We start from the raw sequence: 18,685 nt of genomic DNA on the forward strand, positions 1-18,685 counted from the left end.
CCTCCCTCCTCTCCTCCGCCCTTCCCTCACACACAGCACAGAGATGGAGGCACAGCAGTATATGCATTTTAATATAAACCATATCATGTTGCTGATGCTTTCAGCAGGTATAACATAAAGTCCGGTAATTAAGGAAAAAAAAAGTTCCAGCAGAAGCTTCCCACCAGGGTGAGCATCACACAACTTTTAGAAACCTCTTTGTTTATCCCCATGTTGCTGTTACAAGCTCTGAGCCCCGTTTCTCCTCCCCACAACAAGAGAACAACAAAATGACTTAAAAATAACAGCAGGAAGTGACATTCAATGAATACACCAGTGTTTGAGTTAAAGCAGAATAAATAACTTGTACATCAGTGATGGGGCTGCCCTCGCTGCTCTGGATCATGCTTGGTGCAGTGTTTCTGTGCCTCAGGCAAGTCAAGTGTGTGCTGTGAAAGGAGCCCCCACCCCAAGGAGGGTTAGACCACAAGGTTATTTTTGTTTTGCTAAGCAATCCCACCTCTTCCCATGTCTTTTATCTGGTATTTTTCCACACACACACACCATCTCCTCCAGAACAGCCTCCTTGTTCCTCCAGCAGCCCAGCCCTGGACCAGAGAGAGATGATCCACTCACCTTAGGGAGGGACTGGCTGGTGTGAAAGGCCACAGGACTGGTCAGGATTTACAGACCTGCAGCCACATTTGGAACAATAACTGATAAACCATTTCTCAGCCCAGTTCGAGTGGCACAGTCCACTTAAAGCAATGAAGCCACTGCTCCTGGTAGTGTGGTGTTTCACTCTCTACTAGGGGGGCAAAGCAGTTGGGCAGAGTTAGCTCCTCCAAAACAAAACAAGAAAGTGTCCAGTTAGAGGACATGGCTGTTGATGTGAACGGTGGTACATACCTCAACCATAAATACAACCACAGAGTGAATACAATTCTGCCAAGTAACACAGTACACTCAGGGGAAAATAATAATCAGTGTCTCACTTCTCTTGCCAGGGGAACAGTCACTTAGAGAGAAATCCACCAAACAGCAAGAGTTAAGAGTTCCATCCCAGCCAGTTAGTGTATTAGTCCCAGTTTCCTTAAACCACAAGCAAAGGACAAGTACCGATCTTTTCAGAAAAAAAAAAAAAAAAATTGAAAAAACTCAAACATAAAACCCATTCAGTTAAAATCTGGCTTCTCAGAGCCTGTATAAAACCTAGATGTCCTCTTCAGTTGGTGCATAAGAAAACCCTAAAAATGCATCTGAGGCACTGGAGCTGCTGGCTGCTAGATCAGGCGTGTGGGTGATGGAGGTGGAGATCGCTTCTTGGGTGAACTCTGGGTCAAAGTGGCGCAGATCAGCTGGACCAGCCTAAGGCAAGGAGCAGAGATACACATCATTTCAAGTGAGCAGAGCCCAAACTGCTTGTGTTCAGGCAGTCTAACACAGCTGTTCCTTCGAGAGCCATCACCACTGAGTTTGCAGTTCATAACCTGCACTTCAGCATCCCTCAGTGTCATCATAAGACATGTAAAGATGATTCCTTTTGTACCACTGTATAAGAGATACCAACAGAAATGCCCACTTACCACATTGGGGTTAAATGGAGGAGTGATCCTCTTGTGGTACAAGTCATCCCAGTTTATTGGGCTGAAGAATACGTGGTTCTTTATCTCAAGCTGCAGAGAAAATGAGGGGAGAAAAAGTCACTCTTCTGCCAATCCTCCTTTTTGAGGACCTGCCAGCTGGTTTCACAGCATTAAGTGGCTGAAGTGATTCTTGGAGCTACCACATATCCATGTAGGGCCACATGGCGATTCCTTAATACATGGGGGCCATGGTCCAGGATTCCCTTAAAGAGAGATGACACCCTCACACACTTGTGTCCTAACTTGCCACCACACCTTTCCCTTGGGAAATCCAAGTTAACTCCTTAAGCCCCTTTTAGGAGGCTGAAGAGACATCAACCTGTATGGAAAGCTTTTTTCCAAGACAGTGCCATTATCACAAAAGAAAGGCTCAAAATAGAAATGTTTTCTATCCATCCTCCCTCCTGATCGTAATGGAAACCACCTACAAAGTCTGTCTTGGCACCCAGCCTCCTCTTCTGGTCCTTGTGGAGAAGTCCCTGAAGGATGTCACAAGCTGCCACAGTCTTGCTTCCTTGGATGTGGAGTGGCTTGTGCAGAATGTTGTCATACATTTGAGACACATCCCGGCTGTAAAAAGGAGGCTAATTTGAAAGAGAGGAGAAGCAGCCAGGTAAAACATGAGCTACTATATGGAACCACACATCACAGGTCAAAGTGAGTCCTGCAGCAAGTAGGTGAGGGAGACCTACCACATACTTTCTGTCCAAAAGGACAATAGTATGATTGAACCAGGTCATCTAATTCAGAATTGTCTGTGTCAGGTACCATGTGAACACCAGACCAATCTCACACAACTTCTGAAAATAAGTTCTCCAGCATGTAAAGTAAAAGAGACTGCTTCCAAACTTACCAGTCCAAACAACATTTCATAGAGGACAGCCCCTAGGCACCACCAGTCCACTGTCCTGTCATACGGCTGCTTCTTTAGCACCTCAGGAGCCAAGTACTGGGAAGATTCAGAAGCAAATATTGGAGTCAAATTCTAAAGGAAGGACTTTGCCCTCCTAAGTATGCAAAACTAGCTGCGGTGCAAGCAGAACAAATGCATTAGGAAGCACACAGATGCAATTCCTACCCTGCTTTTATGGATTCCCCACTTGCTTCAGAGCAATGGGTTTGAAAGACACCTATCAAATTCCCCCAAAGCATTTCTCTTCCTGTAGAGACCTTGCACAAAGATTTGCCACCCACCTCTCAGCTGGGATATCTGTCCTGCAGTGGCACATCGCATCTCTAAGAAGCTGCAGCTTTCAATCCCACTAAGTCTGTCCAAAGCAGCAAAACTACCAATAACCATCATCAGGGAGCAACAGTCAAGAATTCAAGCTGCCTGCAGAACAAGCAGCACACTGACCCTGGTCTCACACAGTATTATCACTGTCAACTATCAGGCTCCTTATCTAGGGCAGGGGAGAACAAACACACACACATACATACCACAAACAAAGACAACTCACCCCCCCCCCACCCCCCAAAAAAAACGAACATAAACCAGACACACACACAAAAAAATCCCACAAAACAGACTTCAAACATTCCTGCTTGGTTCATGCTGTACTATTGCACAAGAGGGTCCACACTGAAATCCAAGGGCTACTACCAGGAAACTCCTGTCCGTTCTGCAGAGCTTGAACACTGAAAGGTGTCTTGTTTACAGACCCTTCTTCAAGCCACCCGAGGAGGGGCAGCAGGACAAGTGTGTTACTGAAACCAAAGTGCTACCAAAATCCCCAGCTCAGCAAGAAGCGGGAAAAAAAATCCTCCCGGAAGCCAAACTGGAGACAGGTTGTAGCAAAACCTGTTTGAGGTGCATTAGAGAAAATGCCTGCTCCTCTCCCCTGCACAGGGTGTTCTGCAGCTCCCGCACACCAAGGACACACAGAGGAGCTCAGCAAGGTCCTGTGTGCGTCGGTGCCAGCAGGATCCGCGTTCTGCAGCTCCAGGGTATCAGAGCAGGTAAACAGCCTGGTCACAGGCTCCCAGGGTCAAGGTTGTCTCCACAGCCACCTGCAGCAGCCCCAGTTTCACAACACCAGCTAGTTCCAAGCACAGGGATCCCTGCCCGGGTAGCACAGCAAGTTTGGAATACTAATCAGCTGTCACAGGTAAAAATGTCTCTGCTGAGTAGGGAAAACCTTATCTGAACTCCAGCTTCAGGCTGACAGCCTGAAAGAGCCCAAAATGTTCTAATTCACAGACTATGTTTTGAGAAGTTGAGCACACACACAAGTCTGAGCCCCAGAGCAGCAAATCTCTGAAGGCTTTGAGCCCCCAGGTCACAGAGAAACCCCAGCACACGCTGTACCTCAGGAGTGCCACAAAAAGTAGATGTTGTCTCCTCTTGCTCCATTCCTTCTTTGCACAGTCCAAAGTCTGTCAATACTACGTGTCCCTAAAGAAGGGAGGGACATTTCAGCTCGGACCACTCTTTCTAGAGAAGAGACAGGACTTCCAAGCATTGGCCTTCACATTGCATCTCATGCATGTTCCTCACTGTTCATCTGCTTCCCCTCCTATAGTACAAGTACAGGAGCCTAAAGAGAAGGATCTGGATTTTTAGTTGATTTGACTACAGCTACATAGCTATGAAGAGATGCAGCACTGCTTTGCCACTGCTTTATGGCAGAGCCAGTCAATACAGCAGTCACCACCAGGGCAGCACCCATTACTTGCTCTTAGCATCCTTGATCCCTGCTCTTAGCATCCCTAATCCCTGCCCAGAAGTCAGGTCCCAGCTCTTTGGAACACGCCAAGAGGGCTCCTAGTGTGGAGCTCTGCAGAGAGCAGGCTCACTCCCTCTTGCAGGATCTGCACAGATATGCAGTGATACATACATACAAAACCCATACAGTGAAGCAAGTATAGCCCAGCTTGCAGAAATGTAGCCCTCTGTTTATAGCCCTGATGATTTCAAAGGCAGAAGGAAGGCAGCACAAGCTGTGAATATACCTGGCAATCCAGAAGAATGTTCTCAGGTTTTAAGTCCCTGCAAGACAAAAAAAGTGCTGTTTGAGCAGATTTGGGCAGAATTTAGGAAAGCCAGATCTGAAACACCATCAGTTAAGAACAGGACCTAACAAAACTTCCCAATCCAGTTCACCAAGACCTTCACAGAGCGCAGATTCCCATCACTGTTTGGTATCAACATACATGCAAACATAGAGGGACTGCTGTCGTACAAGGTCAGGTGCTAGCCTGCATATCTATGCATGAATTGCTGCTGAGAGACAATGTCTTACTTATTGAGCCAGGTTTATTTTAGCTCTGTACCCTTAACCTTTCTCTTTCGCACTATCAGACTGGGAATATTTATTGCCCATCAAGTCCCATGCAGATGCATCCGTCTTGCAGGATAAAGTGCCAGTTGTGCACTGTCTTGTCTGTGCACTGTCTTGTCAGTGAAGCCCTTTTTCTCCCCAGCACTGCACACAGCCTGGCTGGGCAAACTTGGTGTCCCTGCTGTCCTTGGCAGATGTGCCTTACCTGTAAATGATGTTTAGGGAATGCAGGTACCCAATTGCACTAGCGACTTCTGCAGCATAGAATCGAGCCCGGGGCTCACGGAAACACCGCTCCCTTTGCAAGTGGAAGAAGAGCTACAACAAGATCATAAGGTGGATCATTTCTTCTCTAAAAAACTGAAGGATAACAAGAACAAGCCTGAAAGCCAGCTACTCAAGTGAAAACCAATTTGCAGCAAGTGACACATGAACAGCACCAAATAAGCTGAAGCTAAATGACTTTAGCAATCTAAACACCTTTCCAGAAATTGCTTCATTTGTCCTACTCATGTCACCCCCTTACTTAATACATCACCCCAAAGCTGGTAATCTGCTGATCTAATTAAGTTTTCTAGTTTGCTACAACCTACAGGACAATTATAGCTGTAGTACTGCCATGAAGAGAGGTACATGCACAGCACTGAACCCGCTAAGATCCCCAATGTGAGTTAGACTTGGAAAAGACCCATATTAACTGTATCTCCCAGCCAGTTTCAGGTAGCACAGAAAAACACAGCTGGGGAGAGAGGAGCTTCTACAGGACAAAAGACATTTGACCTGCTGTAGTGGAATCACAAGAGCTCTAGACTGGAATCCAGAGCTGGCCCACAAATGACTTTTGCCCAGAGCTCACCAACATCATCAGCATTTCCAGTGTTCTCCAGAGAATTTTAAAACACCCCAGCACATGTTTTTCTCAGTGTTTTTGCCTTGGGAATCAGCTGGCATGGGTCATATCCAGCAAGATCTTCGGTCAACATACAGGTGAATGCCAGCCACTCCCAGCTGGTCCTTGCCAGAGGTCAAGGCAACATCATACTTCAACGTAATTATCTTCTGACAAGAAATTTTCAGGCAACAAAGCAGTTTGTTTAGAAAGGACTGTAAAGAGGATTAAAATAAAGCCTGTACTTGCACTCACCTCTCCCCCGTTTACATAATCAAGCACAAAATAAAGCTTTTCCGAAGTCTGGAAGGAGTAATGGAGTCCCACAAGGAAGGGGTGCTTGACGTTTTTCAGGAGCACGTTGCGCTCTGCCATGATGTGGTTTTGCTGTAAGTAGGAAAGGAGTTAGAGTTTCAGGCAAAAGTCCAGTGCAGTCCACCATATGGACCCACTGCTGTTCTGAAAGCAAGAAGAAGCTGCAAGTTCTACGGGGTCAGCTCCAGCTCCAGAAAGGAAACCAATCTCTCCTTTCTAACCTGTTTCATCCCGGTTCTTCTCCATTTTCCCATGGCACCAAGAAATCCATGTTTAACATGTGGCTTGTCTACATGAACACTCACTCAGCCACAATACATACCAATTGTATTACCAGGATTGCTCATACACTGACTTCTATTTGCAGAAGTAGCCAAGGACAGCAGACATACCTCTTTTTTCTTTAGGATGGTTTTCTTATGCAAGACTTTCACAGCATAAAAAGTCCCATCACACTTGCGCTTGGCCAGGAGAACCTGCAACAGAAGGTCCTGGTCATCAGTTTCAGTCTCGCCTTGTGCCACTTAAAGAGTGTTTTTCTCATTAGCTCAACACTCCTGTGAGTGATTATACACAGAGTACAACCTGATGGGGTCAAGTACAAAGCTGTAAAGACCAAGCTCCAGCCCACTGACTTGACAGCATTTTCTCATTGTCAGAAAAAGGAAAATGACATCTCCACAATACTTCTCTTACCTAAAAAGTGTGTTTGGACTATTTGTGGACAATCCATTAATAGTGAATCCTTGCTATCAAGGCATAGATTTGTCTAGAGATCTTTTATTAGCTGAAAAAGTCTGAGGCCTATTTTAAACCAATTACTGTTCATCACCATCCTGAGCATAAAACACCTCACCCTTCTGTCCTTAGAGAGGCTGCAGGGCAGCTCAAAGTAAGAATGGGCTATATAAACCCTATCTCAGATCTTGTCTGGGCCCAGTCCCATTCAGACCAAACCCCTCAGGAGTGGGGCAAGCAAAGGACACAGCCAGAAACTCTTCCAGTAGGGAAGTCTCTTTCCAAGCTGCCTCCAGAGAGCTACAGCCCACCTGTACAAATCCACTTACTTTTCCAAAGCTTCCTTTTCCAATAACCTTCAGGAAGTCAAAGTCTGTTGGCTTGGCACTGTTGGGGAAGAATGAAGCAAGTTAATGTTTCTGGGAGAGAAACATGCAACAGCAACACTGCCATGAAAGCAGAGTTCCTTTGTGGAAACACAAGTGCTTGTGAAAGGGATTAAAGTGGCCTTTGCTCCCAGCCAGCAAGCAGCGGATTGACACTGTGTGTGTCCTGCACCCAGCAGAGGATGAGCAATCCCTCAGCATCCCATCTGCAGAACACAGCCACAGGTGAAAGCACCTGTCAGGTGACACAGCTCATCCCCATTTCTAGAGAAAGAGTCAGGGAGCCAGCAGTGATGAGGAAGGGCTTCCCTTCCTACCCCTCAAGAGGGATGGGACAAGGGGCTGCAGACATGGACAGGAGAGGGTGATTATGATAACTGGGACCCACTATAGCTACTTGTCTTGAAAGCTGGTGCATTGGTGATACACATGGCATTAAAGGCCAAGTAATATAATAGTGAGGACATTGCAGACACCACCCACATGAGACACAGGCATTCCCCTGCCAGATCTCTTCCCTGCATGCTCCACACCCTACCTGGCTTCTGCAGGGGGCTTACTTGGGGTTAGCAGAAGGTCCAAGGTTGATGTTGTCAGTTGGTGTTGGAGGCTAGGGAAGATAACAATCACATTATTCACAGGGACCATGCTGCAGGTTGTGCTTTTCTTCCCTCAGTCCAGCATCACTTGCACAGAGTCACTAATAAACACCCATCAGCAAAAGAGAGTGGATGTTTTGGCAGACTTTTAAGTGGTGGGGAAAGGGAGAACAGAGCTCTGCATTAAAGTAGTATCATCCCTGAGTTGGAGGCTGCAGTAAGCTAGAGTTTGGACTGAAGACCTCATCCTATACTTGCCCAAAAACCAAGAGTACTAAGCAACTGCTTAACTCCTCACTTGAGGCTTACCAGCCCTGCTGTGCTACCAGAGGAAAGGCACTGCATGGTTTAGTTGCTCACCGCAGCACTGAAAAAGGCACTCCCTACTGCCTGTGCACATCTGAGACAGAGAAGCACCCCTGCAGCAGGACACCAGCACCCCCCCAAACACTGCAGCCCTCTGCCTGCTCCCATTAAGCCCCAAAACTGCCAAGTCTGGAGCCTTGGAAATGGCCTTATACACATCCTGCACCCCAGAGGTGCAGCCTCCCTCTTCCCAACAACAAGGAGGTACGTACAGCTTTCCTCTTCTTCCTGCTCCCCAGGCATCTTCCCTTCCTCAGACTCTGGGAGCATTATGCCTGGTCCAGAAGGCTGTATAGGGCCTCTCTGCTCTCCTTTTTCTCCACCCAGCATCACCCACAGGGGCAAGGCAGCAGCAAGACTCCCAGGAAGCTAATGCAGGCTCTCCTTGCTTTTCTACTACAGGCACCAGCCCCTCTCTTCATCCCAATGGTGAGGACTTGCTGGCACAGTACAATGGTCTCACCTGAGTGCTTTTGTCCGGGCTCCGGGAATGATCCATTAAAAAAACAACTCGTTCAGCACTTGGAAAAAGAAGAGCAAGCCAGTATTGGAAACAAAATCCATGAGAGAAACAGCTTCACATTGAGAATGTGCTGCCAGGAACCAGCACAAATCCCAGTGCATGTTCCCCTCCATCACAGGAGACCTCAGCTGAATTCCTTGGCTACCCTGGGCAGCACTGGTGGTGCACAGTGACAGGAAATGGGGGCAAGAAAGTTCCCAGGTGCACCAGCTGATGAGAACAAGCACAAGCATATCAAATGCCACAGATAGCCCTTGATTTACAGTTGCAGCAATGAGTCAGGGCACTGACATGTGAAGACCAGCGCAGCCCCAGCAGCAGCAGAGCATCAGGGCCAGACAAAATTGAAGCCCTCTGGCCATGGTCAGGCCCCTCTCAATGCAGACACAGCCCCCTCTGCACCACACAGGGATGCTGCAGCACCCAGGTCTGCCACCCAGCATCCCCACAGGGCAGCCAGGACAGTCCCAACTGGTCCCTCCATCATCTGGGCTGGTAGCACCTGGAGAGCATTCCCCCAGGGCAGAGCAGGACAGTCTGGGACTGGTGACATTGCATGAAGAGGGGCTGGCCATGGCAGCCAGGGTGGGCTCGGTGAGCAGGGACATTAAAGCACAGGACTGTCATCTACCCAGTGCTGCTGGGGCTGGAGAAGTTGGACTTGAACACTTGTTTCAGAGCCAGCCTGCTCAAGCATCGCTGAGGAGGGATGGGTCCTGCCACACCAGACATTGCTCCCCCTGGTTTTAGGGGTTCCCCCATGCTCCTTGCAAAAGCCAGGATTAAAGAAATGACAGAAGGCAAAATAAGAGCTCCATACCCTTCTCCTCTGCCCCAGAGTGCTTTGTCCTTTCCCCCTCAGCCCCACCAGACTCTCATACACCTGTGGGCTCTGACAGCCCCTGTCCCTTCCAAAAAAATGTGCCCAAAGATCCCACCAGCCCCCCCCAGATCTCACCTGTGGGTGCTCCCCCTCTCCACCCCTGCACATCTCCGTGCACAGACCCGTGGCCATCCCGGATCCCCTCTGCTCGGTGGCCGGGCTGAGCAGGGCAGGGATGGCGGGTGGCAGCGGGTGCTGGCGGCTGTCCCCAGGGCCTGCCCACATCTGTCCGGTGCCAGCCAGCTCCATTCACCGCCCTGCCAGCGCCGGGTTATCAGGCTGAGCTTTTTAAAGGGCTCTCATCCCGCCGGGAGGTTTTCCATACTCACTACAAGGTTTTCATACTCACTACGAGCAGAGCCTGGAGCCAGAGGCTTTGATGGTCTGTCCTATCCTCTCACGGCCCTGCTTGATGAGTTCTGCGAGGAAAAGTTGGAGCACCAAAGGCTATTAGCTGGTGGCACGATCACAAGTGCACAGAGGCATGTTTGTTCTTCACTGACCTTGCTCTTCTCTCCACAGCCGCCCTCCTCCCCCTTCCACCCACATACCAAAATAACCAGGAAATTATAGGAACCAGGACAGCTCCCCTCCCAGCCCTGCCAGGAGCCCTCAATAGCTCAAAAGGACGGGGAGAAATGCAACAAAACAGTTGCTCTCTCCCATGGCAGAGGAGACTGGCTAAAACACCACCCTCAAGCCTCCTGAGCCACCCCTGGGTCCCCAGGAGGGACAAGGAGAGCGTTCACAAGGACGATGTTGTACTGGGATACGTCACACACTTGGCATATCCACTGCTCCTTTCATTCAGGACTCCACGAGTAATTAGGGACATGAATGAAACCTTTCAGGGCCCCACAGGAGGTAAGCCAGCACAAACACATCGCAGTGAGTAAGTGACTTGCCCAAGGACACGCAGCCGGTGCCAGAAGCCGGGATTCCCACCATGGATCATCCCTGCTCAGGGGGTTGCCACCACCCATCGTCACCTTGCCCTTCACAGAGATGCAAAGCCCTGAACCCTGCTCCTTGCTGCACAGGCTGAGCAAGAGAAAAGCCCAAGAAGTGCAACCTGTGCAGAGGAGTTCCTTGATTTGCTTAGAAGCAGATAAAAATATTCCTAGGGTCAGTTTAACTCCCTGGCTCAGCCTTAATTTCGCTACTGAAGGGAAAGAGCCAAAGCATCCACAGAAACACGTACTCCCCCCTCTCCTCAAAAAAAAAAAAAAAAAAAAAAAGCCTTTGTAGATACAAGCAAATTATCATCCTGGAACAGCTCTTCTATGGACCAAGGATTTGGCAGCAGTGATTGCCAGAGCCCATGTCCCTGGGCAAGGAGTTTGTAAGACAACGACAAGATTTGAAGCAAACACAAGCCCATTTGCAGAGCCCTGCCCACATAGTTCTGGGGATGTGGCAGATTGCAGGAGCTGCACACTCCGGAGATCCACCAACCACGCACCAGCAGCTCTGGGACCTGTGGATCTGGCGAGGAGCTGATAACCAGGATGTGGTTTTAGAGTTTCTGAATGGACAGAGAAGAGGAAAGCAGGCATTTAAAGAAACAGACCATTCAGTGAATGAGCTTACCACATCAGGCTGGTCTGAGACCCTGACCTTGGCCAATATGTGGCCCTGGAGCAGGTCCAAGAGCTTGTCCCAGCAGGCAGCACCCAGACAAATCAATCCCCATCTCCTCCCACTCGACATAGTCTTTATTTCCCCAACAGTCTGGCTCTCCCTGGCTCACTGAGGTCTGCTGAAGGTCATACAACGCCTGCCTATGGGCTGCTCAGCAAACCAGACAGATGTCATGGTCACAGCAGAAGGACATCAGTCCTGCTCTCCAAATCTGAACCCTCACAAGCTGGTTTTCAGCCCCAGGATCCACATGCTGCCATAAACACTCTTCTGATCCCAGACTCAGGATTCCCTTCAGACACAGGTGAAGATGTCACAGCTTGGGCATCTCGAGGGTCACATGGGCAAACCAAAACGCATCCACCTGGTTTGAGGTGCTTGCTGGTAGCACAGGATGCAGGACAAGCTCCTGACTTGCTCCAAGGGGCTTGAACAAGGCTACTTTAGCAAGACCTCCACAGCTGCAGCCAGGCAGGAGCACCAGCAGCGAGCAAAGGCTGCACAGCTCTCCAGGGTCACAGCCTGGCAGCCCATTCAAGCTTCCCTTCACCAGCCCCATTCTGCTCCACTGCTGCTTTGCTGGAAGTGAAGCTATTCAACAAGTCCCTGCTGACCAAGGGCAGCATTTTCTAGCAGAGCTATTTCATTAAGTGCACTTGCGCTGAGCAAGAGTCTTTCTTTTTGCACTGAAGTACCATGCACATTTTTAGGATAATTATACCCACATCCAATATCACTTCCTATTCAGGCTCAGAGCCACCTTCTTCAGCCCAAGCTCACCTTTGAAGCAAGGTTAGTTTCTGGTTTAAATCTCCCAAGCAGCCAAAAAGGCATTTCCTTATCACTAACAAACCTCACTCCCCCTAAAGCACAAAGATTCCTTGAGCGCACACACGCTGAACAACAGAATCAGAAATAGGTCACGAAAATACGCTGGAATCCTTGGTCGTACATGCCCGGCTGCATCCCTCCTTGTGCCTGCTGGGGCAGCAGGGATGCTCCAGGCATGGCCAGGGCCACAGAGAGCATCAGCAAGCAAATCTAGGAGTTTCCTGATATGAAGTGACTATAACACACCAGGAACAAACATGTGCACCCTGCACCCCCCTCCCCAAAGATCATTTCACCCCAACACCCAGGGCCAGAGGCACCCCCAGGCAGAAGAAACCCACTAACACAACATAAAGCTGCTACTTACAAGTTGGAGCAGTTGCTGCAGCTAAATTTCCCCCCACCAAACACCCCTCAGTAACATACGTTTCCTTCCCAGCACGAGCAGCTCCCTCTCCCTTCAACAGTTCTGCCAGCGCTGACCCACATTCCCATGCTAGCCCAGCGTTATTTGCTACAAACACATTACTAATGCAACGCGTACCTTGCACGGAGAAGCAACCTCATAGACTCGTCATCTGCAAAGCTGCCTCCCACCCTCTCCCCTGATGTCACAGCTCTCAGCATCTCCTACCTAACCTAGATTGCAAACCCCTCCGAGCAAGTGCTTCATCCTCTCCTGCTCTGGAAAGGGCTGGTTGCCAGCACAGAGAGGCAAGGAGGCCTGGCAGGCTGTCACCAGGGCAGCAGGTGATGTTTGGGGAGCAGCACAGGTTTCAGAGGGGCAGGTTGAGATAGGGGCACTTCAGGCAGCCCACAGCTTTCACCCATCACAGGGGCTGCGTGCAGCATAAGGGAGAGATGCCCCAGTTTTAGCTCAGAAAAGGGGCACAGGGGGAATTCAGAAGGAGGAGGACTCCTGCAAACACATGCTTTTACTAGCAAGAAAAAATAAAGCTCAAGCTTTCCCCTGCTTCAGATCCAAGAGATACCTCCAGGCCAGCACTGAGCTCTGCTTTCATTCCCACTGAAGCACTACAGCACACAGCAAGTCCAGGAAAAGGTTAGGAAAGACTTTAAAGGACTTCTTCACTTGGGGAAGCTTTCTTAGCCACCCTCTGCAGAGCTCCCAGCTTGTCCCATTTTCTCTTGTGGATCCTTTTGCTTATACCCCAGAGACACAGCAAACCAGAGCAGGAACCCCAGCCAAGCAGCCCTGGCTCCAAGCAAGCTGGAACTCACAAACAACCCTGCACATTTTAAAGAAAAACTGCATGCAAACCTGGAGAGAGAGGGGGGGAAAAAAGCAGATAGCTAAAGCTTGAACAAATAATCTCATATTGAAAAAAAATAATCTCATGAAAATAGAAAACAAAGCATCAAACACACCTGGGAGCACATCTCCCAGCAGAGGCTGTGTCCTGAAGCAGGGGAAGCAGTCCACAGCCAGCGAGCACAGAGACGCCTCATTCTCCACACTTCCCATCCTTGCACCAGCCCACCCTGCCACCAGCTCTTTCCTAAAACTCAGAAGGGAATAGCTTGATCTCCCACAGCAACTCATTGAGCCCACAGACAGCCCCACCTTCTCAGGGTGATCAGGCTACTGCTACCCCACTGCGGCCCTTTAAAGAAAGCAGAAAAGGATGATCAGCTGCAAAAAATGAAGAAACACCTGCTGGGTATACCCAAGGCGTGAGAACGTAAGTGGGGGTGGTAGTTTGGGATGAGGAGGGAGGGGTGCAGGTGATGGGTGAGAGCCAATTACATCCCAGACAGCATCTCAGGTGTTCAGAGTATACTATAGTAGGCTTGAAATTTGTCCACTGTCCTGTGGTTTGGAGGAAGGTCAAAACTGTTGTTTGGTTCAGTTCAAACCCAGAAGAAGCTGCTGCTTCCAGTGTCCTTCACCCACACAGGAAGACTGCAGCCCGGGGCAGCCAGATTGGTGCTTTGCAGCAGTATTAAATGCAAACATAATACATGTGGAGGGGAACACCTGGTGTCAGAGACATGCAGTGGTCTGGGAGAAGAGAGACCAAGCTCTGTGCAAAAGGAGGCATTAGAGGAGGGCTGGTGTCTTCCCTCTCTCTTCATTACAAATAAAGCAGTTGCCTTTTGCTCCTGTTGTCATTTCATATAAAATCTCCCACATGCAGCTAGAGCAGGAAGAAAACCAGCTTCCCTGGGGGAGCAGAGGGACTGGTCCACACAGGACAAATCCCTTCCCCCAAACTACAGCTACCAGGATCAAAACATCTGAAACATCTCATGTTCTTACGTGTAACAAGAGAGAGGAAGCAGCATGTTGCTTGAAATATTGTTCTCTCTCAGGTCAAAGCCTGATTTTTTTGCTCAGCCAACATCCTCACACACAACCAACTCCTGGGTGAGCTGCGGGAGCTGGGAGCCAGGCTGGAACCCACCTGGAAGATGTGCAATGGGACTGTGCCAGCTGCTCCACAGCCCAGCCCTCCACGCCCTCGCTGTCCCCAGGGCTGTAGTGACACCATACCAGCCGGGAGCATTACCCTTTGTCTTCCCCAGGGTGGTGGAGGAGGGCTCCATCCAGGCCATGTACATAAAGCCAACTGAAATGGTCTCTTCTCTTTACGGCTGGAGCTCAGCGACCGGCACCAGGCATCCTCGGGCAGCAGAGCACACAGATGTCTCTCTGGCTGCAAAGGCAAAGGGCACGGGAGTCAGACGAGGAACAAACCCTCAGGTGCAGCGCTGGCTGCCCACCAGCCGGACATAGATCTGGGACATGGGACTGGCTCCCCGACAAACACCCACCATGTTTGGGCTGGTGGGGATTGGGGTGCTCAGGTCACTCTGGGCTCTACCACCACTCCAGTGTCCCTCTCTGTGCACCCCTCTGGAAAGCGCTTTGGAACTGGCAGAAGAAGGGTGCTCAAAGAGAGCTGGGTGGTACTGACTGGCTGTTTGGCTTCTGTACACCAGAAGAGATTTACCCTACAACTATTAAATTCACAGATTTCTGCTCTCAATAAAGGATTTTGTTGTCTGATGCTTTTAAGGTGCTGAGAGTCAATTTGTCCTCCCTGTGCCTGGGGTGACTGGACTGGGACTGATGGCTCCATGGCACAAGAGAAGACATTCCCTGGAAGCCCAGGGACACATGGGCCACCAGCAAATCCCTGGCACAGAGCAGGTCCTCACCTGGGCATTCAACATCAGACACTACCAGAGAAGTGGAACTTTTCTCCTCGCGCTGTCCATAGGCATCCACAGTCACAACCAGCAGCATCCCTTGCCTATGATGGGACACATCAATGCCATGCTGACAGGGCTGCTGGACATGGGAGCACTTGCAGGACATGTACATTGTATAGGCACATACATTACATAGATATGTACATTATATGGGCATGCAGGCACACATCCTTACAGGTGCTGCGGGCATTGCCCTGCACTTGTTACGCTAGGACTGACCTTGGCCTGTTCCCCTGCTCAGCACCCACAGGCTCCTAAGCAAAATGAAGCAATTCCAGTAAAGCTGGGGAGCTGCTGCTGTCGGGTCTGGGTTTTGCCAGCATTACTGGTCTTCTGCACACAGGAGGTGTTTCCCCGCCCTCCAGAGAGCACTTTTGTGCCAGGAAAACCTCTGGCTGGACCTGGGTCCAGAGGCATGAGCAGCTCTGGCGTGATTTAACCCTTTCTGTGCATGTCCCCTGTCTGGGCAGGGCTCAGTCAGACCATGGTGGAAAAATCAGGCAAAGTGGGAACCAGCCATGGCCACAGAAAGCTGGTTTTTCAGCTGCACTGGCACAGCTTGGAGCATTGCTTGTGCTTGGAAATATTTTCCTTTTCATGCCTCCACATCCCCAAGCCCTGCAAGGGGTCGAGGGCTGGGTGGTCCTGAACGGCTGAGCCTGGTCCCTCCGCTCACCTCAGGGAAACCACGTTTGCAGCTTCTCCAAGGCAGGACACAGTGGACAACAGATCCAGACCCACCCTCTCTACACACAGAGTAGTACCCTTTCCTCTTTCTAATATTTTATATGCTATGCATATATGCTATTTTGTGGGGAAAGGTGCATTATCTTAATCTCCCTATCTAGCAATAACCATAACCATAATCATAGAAGTGTCACTGAAGTGGAACCACACAATCCTGAGCAATTGGAATTGCAGGGAAGGGGCCAGATAAGAGTAAAACAAACATTTCACTAGAGAGCACAAAGCAAGTTTCCATCGACCTGCAGTGAAAGGTGACCTAAAATGTTTGGCTACTCAGTTATCTCTGCTGGGTAAGCAATAGGATAGGATAGGATAGGATAGGATAGGATAGGATAGGATAGGATAGGATAGGATAGGATAGGATAGGATAGGATAGGATAGGATATTATTTAAAAGGTCAGAGCCTATTTCTTAATCTTAAGAGGATTCATGAAAGACTAAATAGACTATTGGTGACCACTGGGATTCTTCAAATTTCTTTTTTTCCCATCTACATTTTTCTTTCAGCTTCCAAAAGCCGGGATTCTGCCTCAGGCATTGCCTTTGATTTTGCCAAGGAATCCCACACGAGTGCTGGGAGGTTTCCCATGTTTTGGTGGAAGGAGCTAAGAGGAGGCCACTTGGGATCAGGTTTTTATTCTGAAGAACAGCTAAAGTGGCTTTGAGCAACTCTTGCAACTTTCTGTGCCTCTGTTTTTACAAATATGAATGTGGCAGAATATTACTGATTTCTTGTAAAGCCTTTACATCTTCAGAAGAAAAAATGCCTGATCTTATCATTGCCTTTAAATTAGTTTGCTGGGACTTTCTTGCTTCCAAGCATTTTTTCAAGTGTGGGCACGATGTCAGTGAATAAATAACATGAAGTTGGGAGCAGACTATTAAGCAACCCTTCCTCTCCTGGCTGCCCAGCCTTGTCCTTGGGGAAGGCGCAATTCACCTGCTTGCTGTCCTGTCCTCCCCTCCCCAGCAGGACTTTAGGATATATTGCATACTATGTTTTAGAGCCTTTCTTAAAACAAATCTACAATGTTTTTTGGGGGATGAGCACCCCTGTTCTCTGCAGCACGGTCTGATGCAGGCTGTGCCCACAGCTCCAGCCCGGAGTGTGACCAGCCTGGCAGGGACAAGGGCAGACAGGCAGTTTCCTGGCCAGATTGAGCAGGGTTTAGCAGCTTGGAGACAGCTCAGAGAGCCTGAAAACAGGCCCCTTGCTGCTGGCACAGCGCTGGTTTCTTTAGGAAAGCTTGTGGGCAAAGCATCCCTCAGAATGCCTCCCTCTGCCCTGCTCTGTCCCCATCACCATCCCTGAGAGCTGCTGACTGCAGCTCCCCTGCATGGGATGCAAGTTTTCACCTCTCTTTATCCACATGCAAAAGCCAGGAAGCAACTGGTGCTGGTGCAGCTGGAGATTGTCTCCAGCAGAGCTCTATATACTGGATCCAGTGAGCAGCCCAGTCCAAACTGGGCCAAGTGCTGCTCAAGGAATCATCAGGACCTGTCAGTCTGTGCAAGAGCAGCAGCTCTGTGCTGCAATCTGCTGAGCCCATCTCATCCCCTGCTCTGGTACCGAGCAGAAACAGCCCCCCCGTCCTGCTGGAGAGGGCTCCGGGGTGCCCTGTTAGAGCACTATCGGGCACGGCGTCCCTGAGCTTCACCAGGCCCAGCCTGGCTGCAGAGACACAGCCAAAACCACCCGAAATTTCAGGTGCAAACCTCACCCTTCAAGTGCTTGCTGCAAAAGCTCAGTGCAACACCAGACTCCTTTCCCTGGGGCTCAGGGACATGGAGGGGCACATGGTCAGTCACCAGCTACCTCTGCTTCTCTGCCAGCTCCTGAAATCACACAGGATCAGAAACACTTGTGGCTGCTCCCCACGGGAGCTCACCCTGGGAGGTGAGCTGGTGTGGGGCTGTGGACACACACAGGATGATGGAAGCTCCTTGTGATGGAAGTTTCCTGAGAGAAGCACAGTTAATGCAAGAAACCTTTTCACCTAATACAATATTTCCAGGGGGAGCAAGGACGCTGCTTCTCTCCTCTCTGGATTCTTCCACATCTGGAAATGAAACCCTCTCTGCTTCCATCTGCTGACCCTGAGCCAGACCCTGGGAGCAGCTCTCCCACGGGCCAGCCGAGTCCCTGGCAGCAAGGGAGAAGTCCTGCACAAAAACCTCTGCTTCTACCAAACAGCTTCTGGACCTCATCAGGAGAAGGGAGATTCATGATCATCCCAGATAAAGTAAATCAGCGTTACCTGCAGAGAAGGAGGTGCAGAAGCCGGGTTCCCGGGCTCGGGCAGTGTGGCCAGTGGGTGCTGCCAATGCTCCCACTAGGGAAAGCAGCATGTACCGCTCTCCGTCCTGTTGTTTTTATTTTGGCAATTCGGTCTGAAGGTCGAAGGAAAAGTCCGAAGGAGTGGCTTGTGGCAGGAAGTAAATGATTACCCTGCTACTGCTCTCTCATGGGACCGAGGCACAGGGAGCCGGGGTGGGAGAGGAAAATCCCTCCTTGGGGAGATTAGAGGGCAGCTGGCTGGCAGGGAAGTGCAAAGGGTCAGAACAAAGTGCTCTGTTCACCGGAGGCTGTGCCGGGTCACATGCCAGGTCCTAGCAGAGGTAAT

At 49.8% G+C, this 18,685-nt stretch overlaps 1 protein-coding gene across 9 annotated transcripts; it reads right to left on the reverse strand.

The window, feature by feature from the left end:
* Positions 1 to 48: 48 nt before the first annotated feature.
* Positions 49 to 18,685, reverse strand: SGK2 (serum/glucocorticoid regulated kinase 2). Of its 9 annotated transcripts, none has more exons than XM_021287877.2 (15): positions 18,320 to 18,473; positions 14,504 to 14,755; positions 9,955 to 10,024; positions 8,663 to 8,720; positions 7,795 to 7,844; positions 7,178 to 7,235; positions 6,503 to 6,586; positions 6,051 to 6,182; positions 5,112 to 5,224; positions 4,578 to 4,614; positions 3,934 to 4,020; positions 2,479 to 2,574; positions 2,054 to 2,209; positions 1,566 to 1,655; positions 49 to 1,347 (listed from the first exon to the last, which is right to left on the reverse strand). In XM_021287877.2, the coding sequence occupies exons 2-15, from the start codon at positions 14,658 to 14,660 to the stop codon at positions 1,192 to 1,194; spliced, it is 1,344 nt and encodes a 447-aa protein (XP_021143552.2). In that variant the 5' UTR covers positions 14,661 to 14,755; positions 18,320 to 18,473; the 3' UTR covers positions 49 to 1,191. The 9 variants fall into 9 exon arrangements, with proteins under 9 accessions (XP_021143552.2, XP_005502750.2, XP_064887946.1 ...); XM_005502693.4 differs by having other exon boundaries at positions 14,609 to 14,755; positions 18,320 to 18,472; XM_065031874.1 differs by lacking the exon at positions 14,504 to 14,755 and having other exon boundaries at positions 18,320 to 18,685.

This window comes from Columba livia, chromosome 16, assembly GCF_036013475.1.
Source record: "Columba livia isolate bColLiv1 breed racing homer chromosome 16, bColLiv1.pat.W.v2, whole genome shotgun sequence".
In the NCBI taxonomy this organism is placed as follows: Eukaryota; Metazoa; Chordata; class Aves; order Columbiformes; family Columbidae; genus Columba; species Columba livia.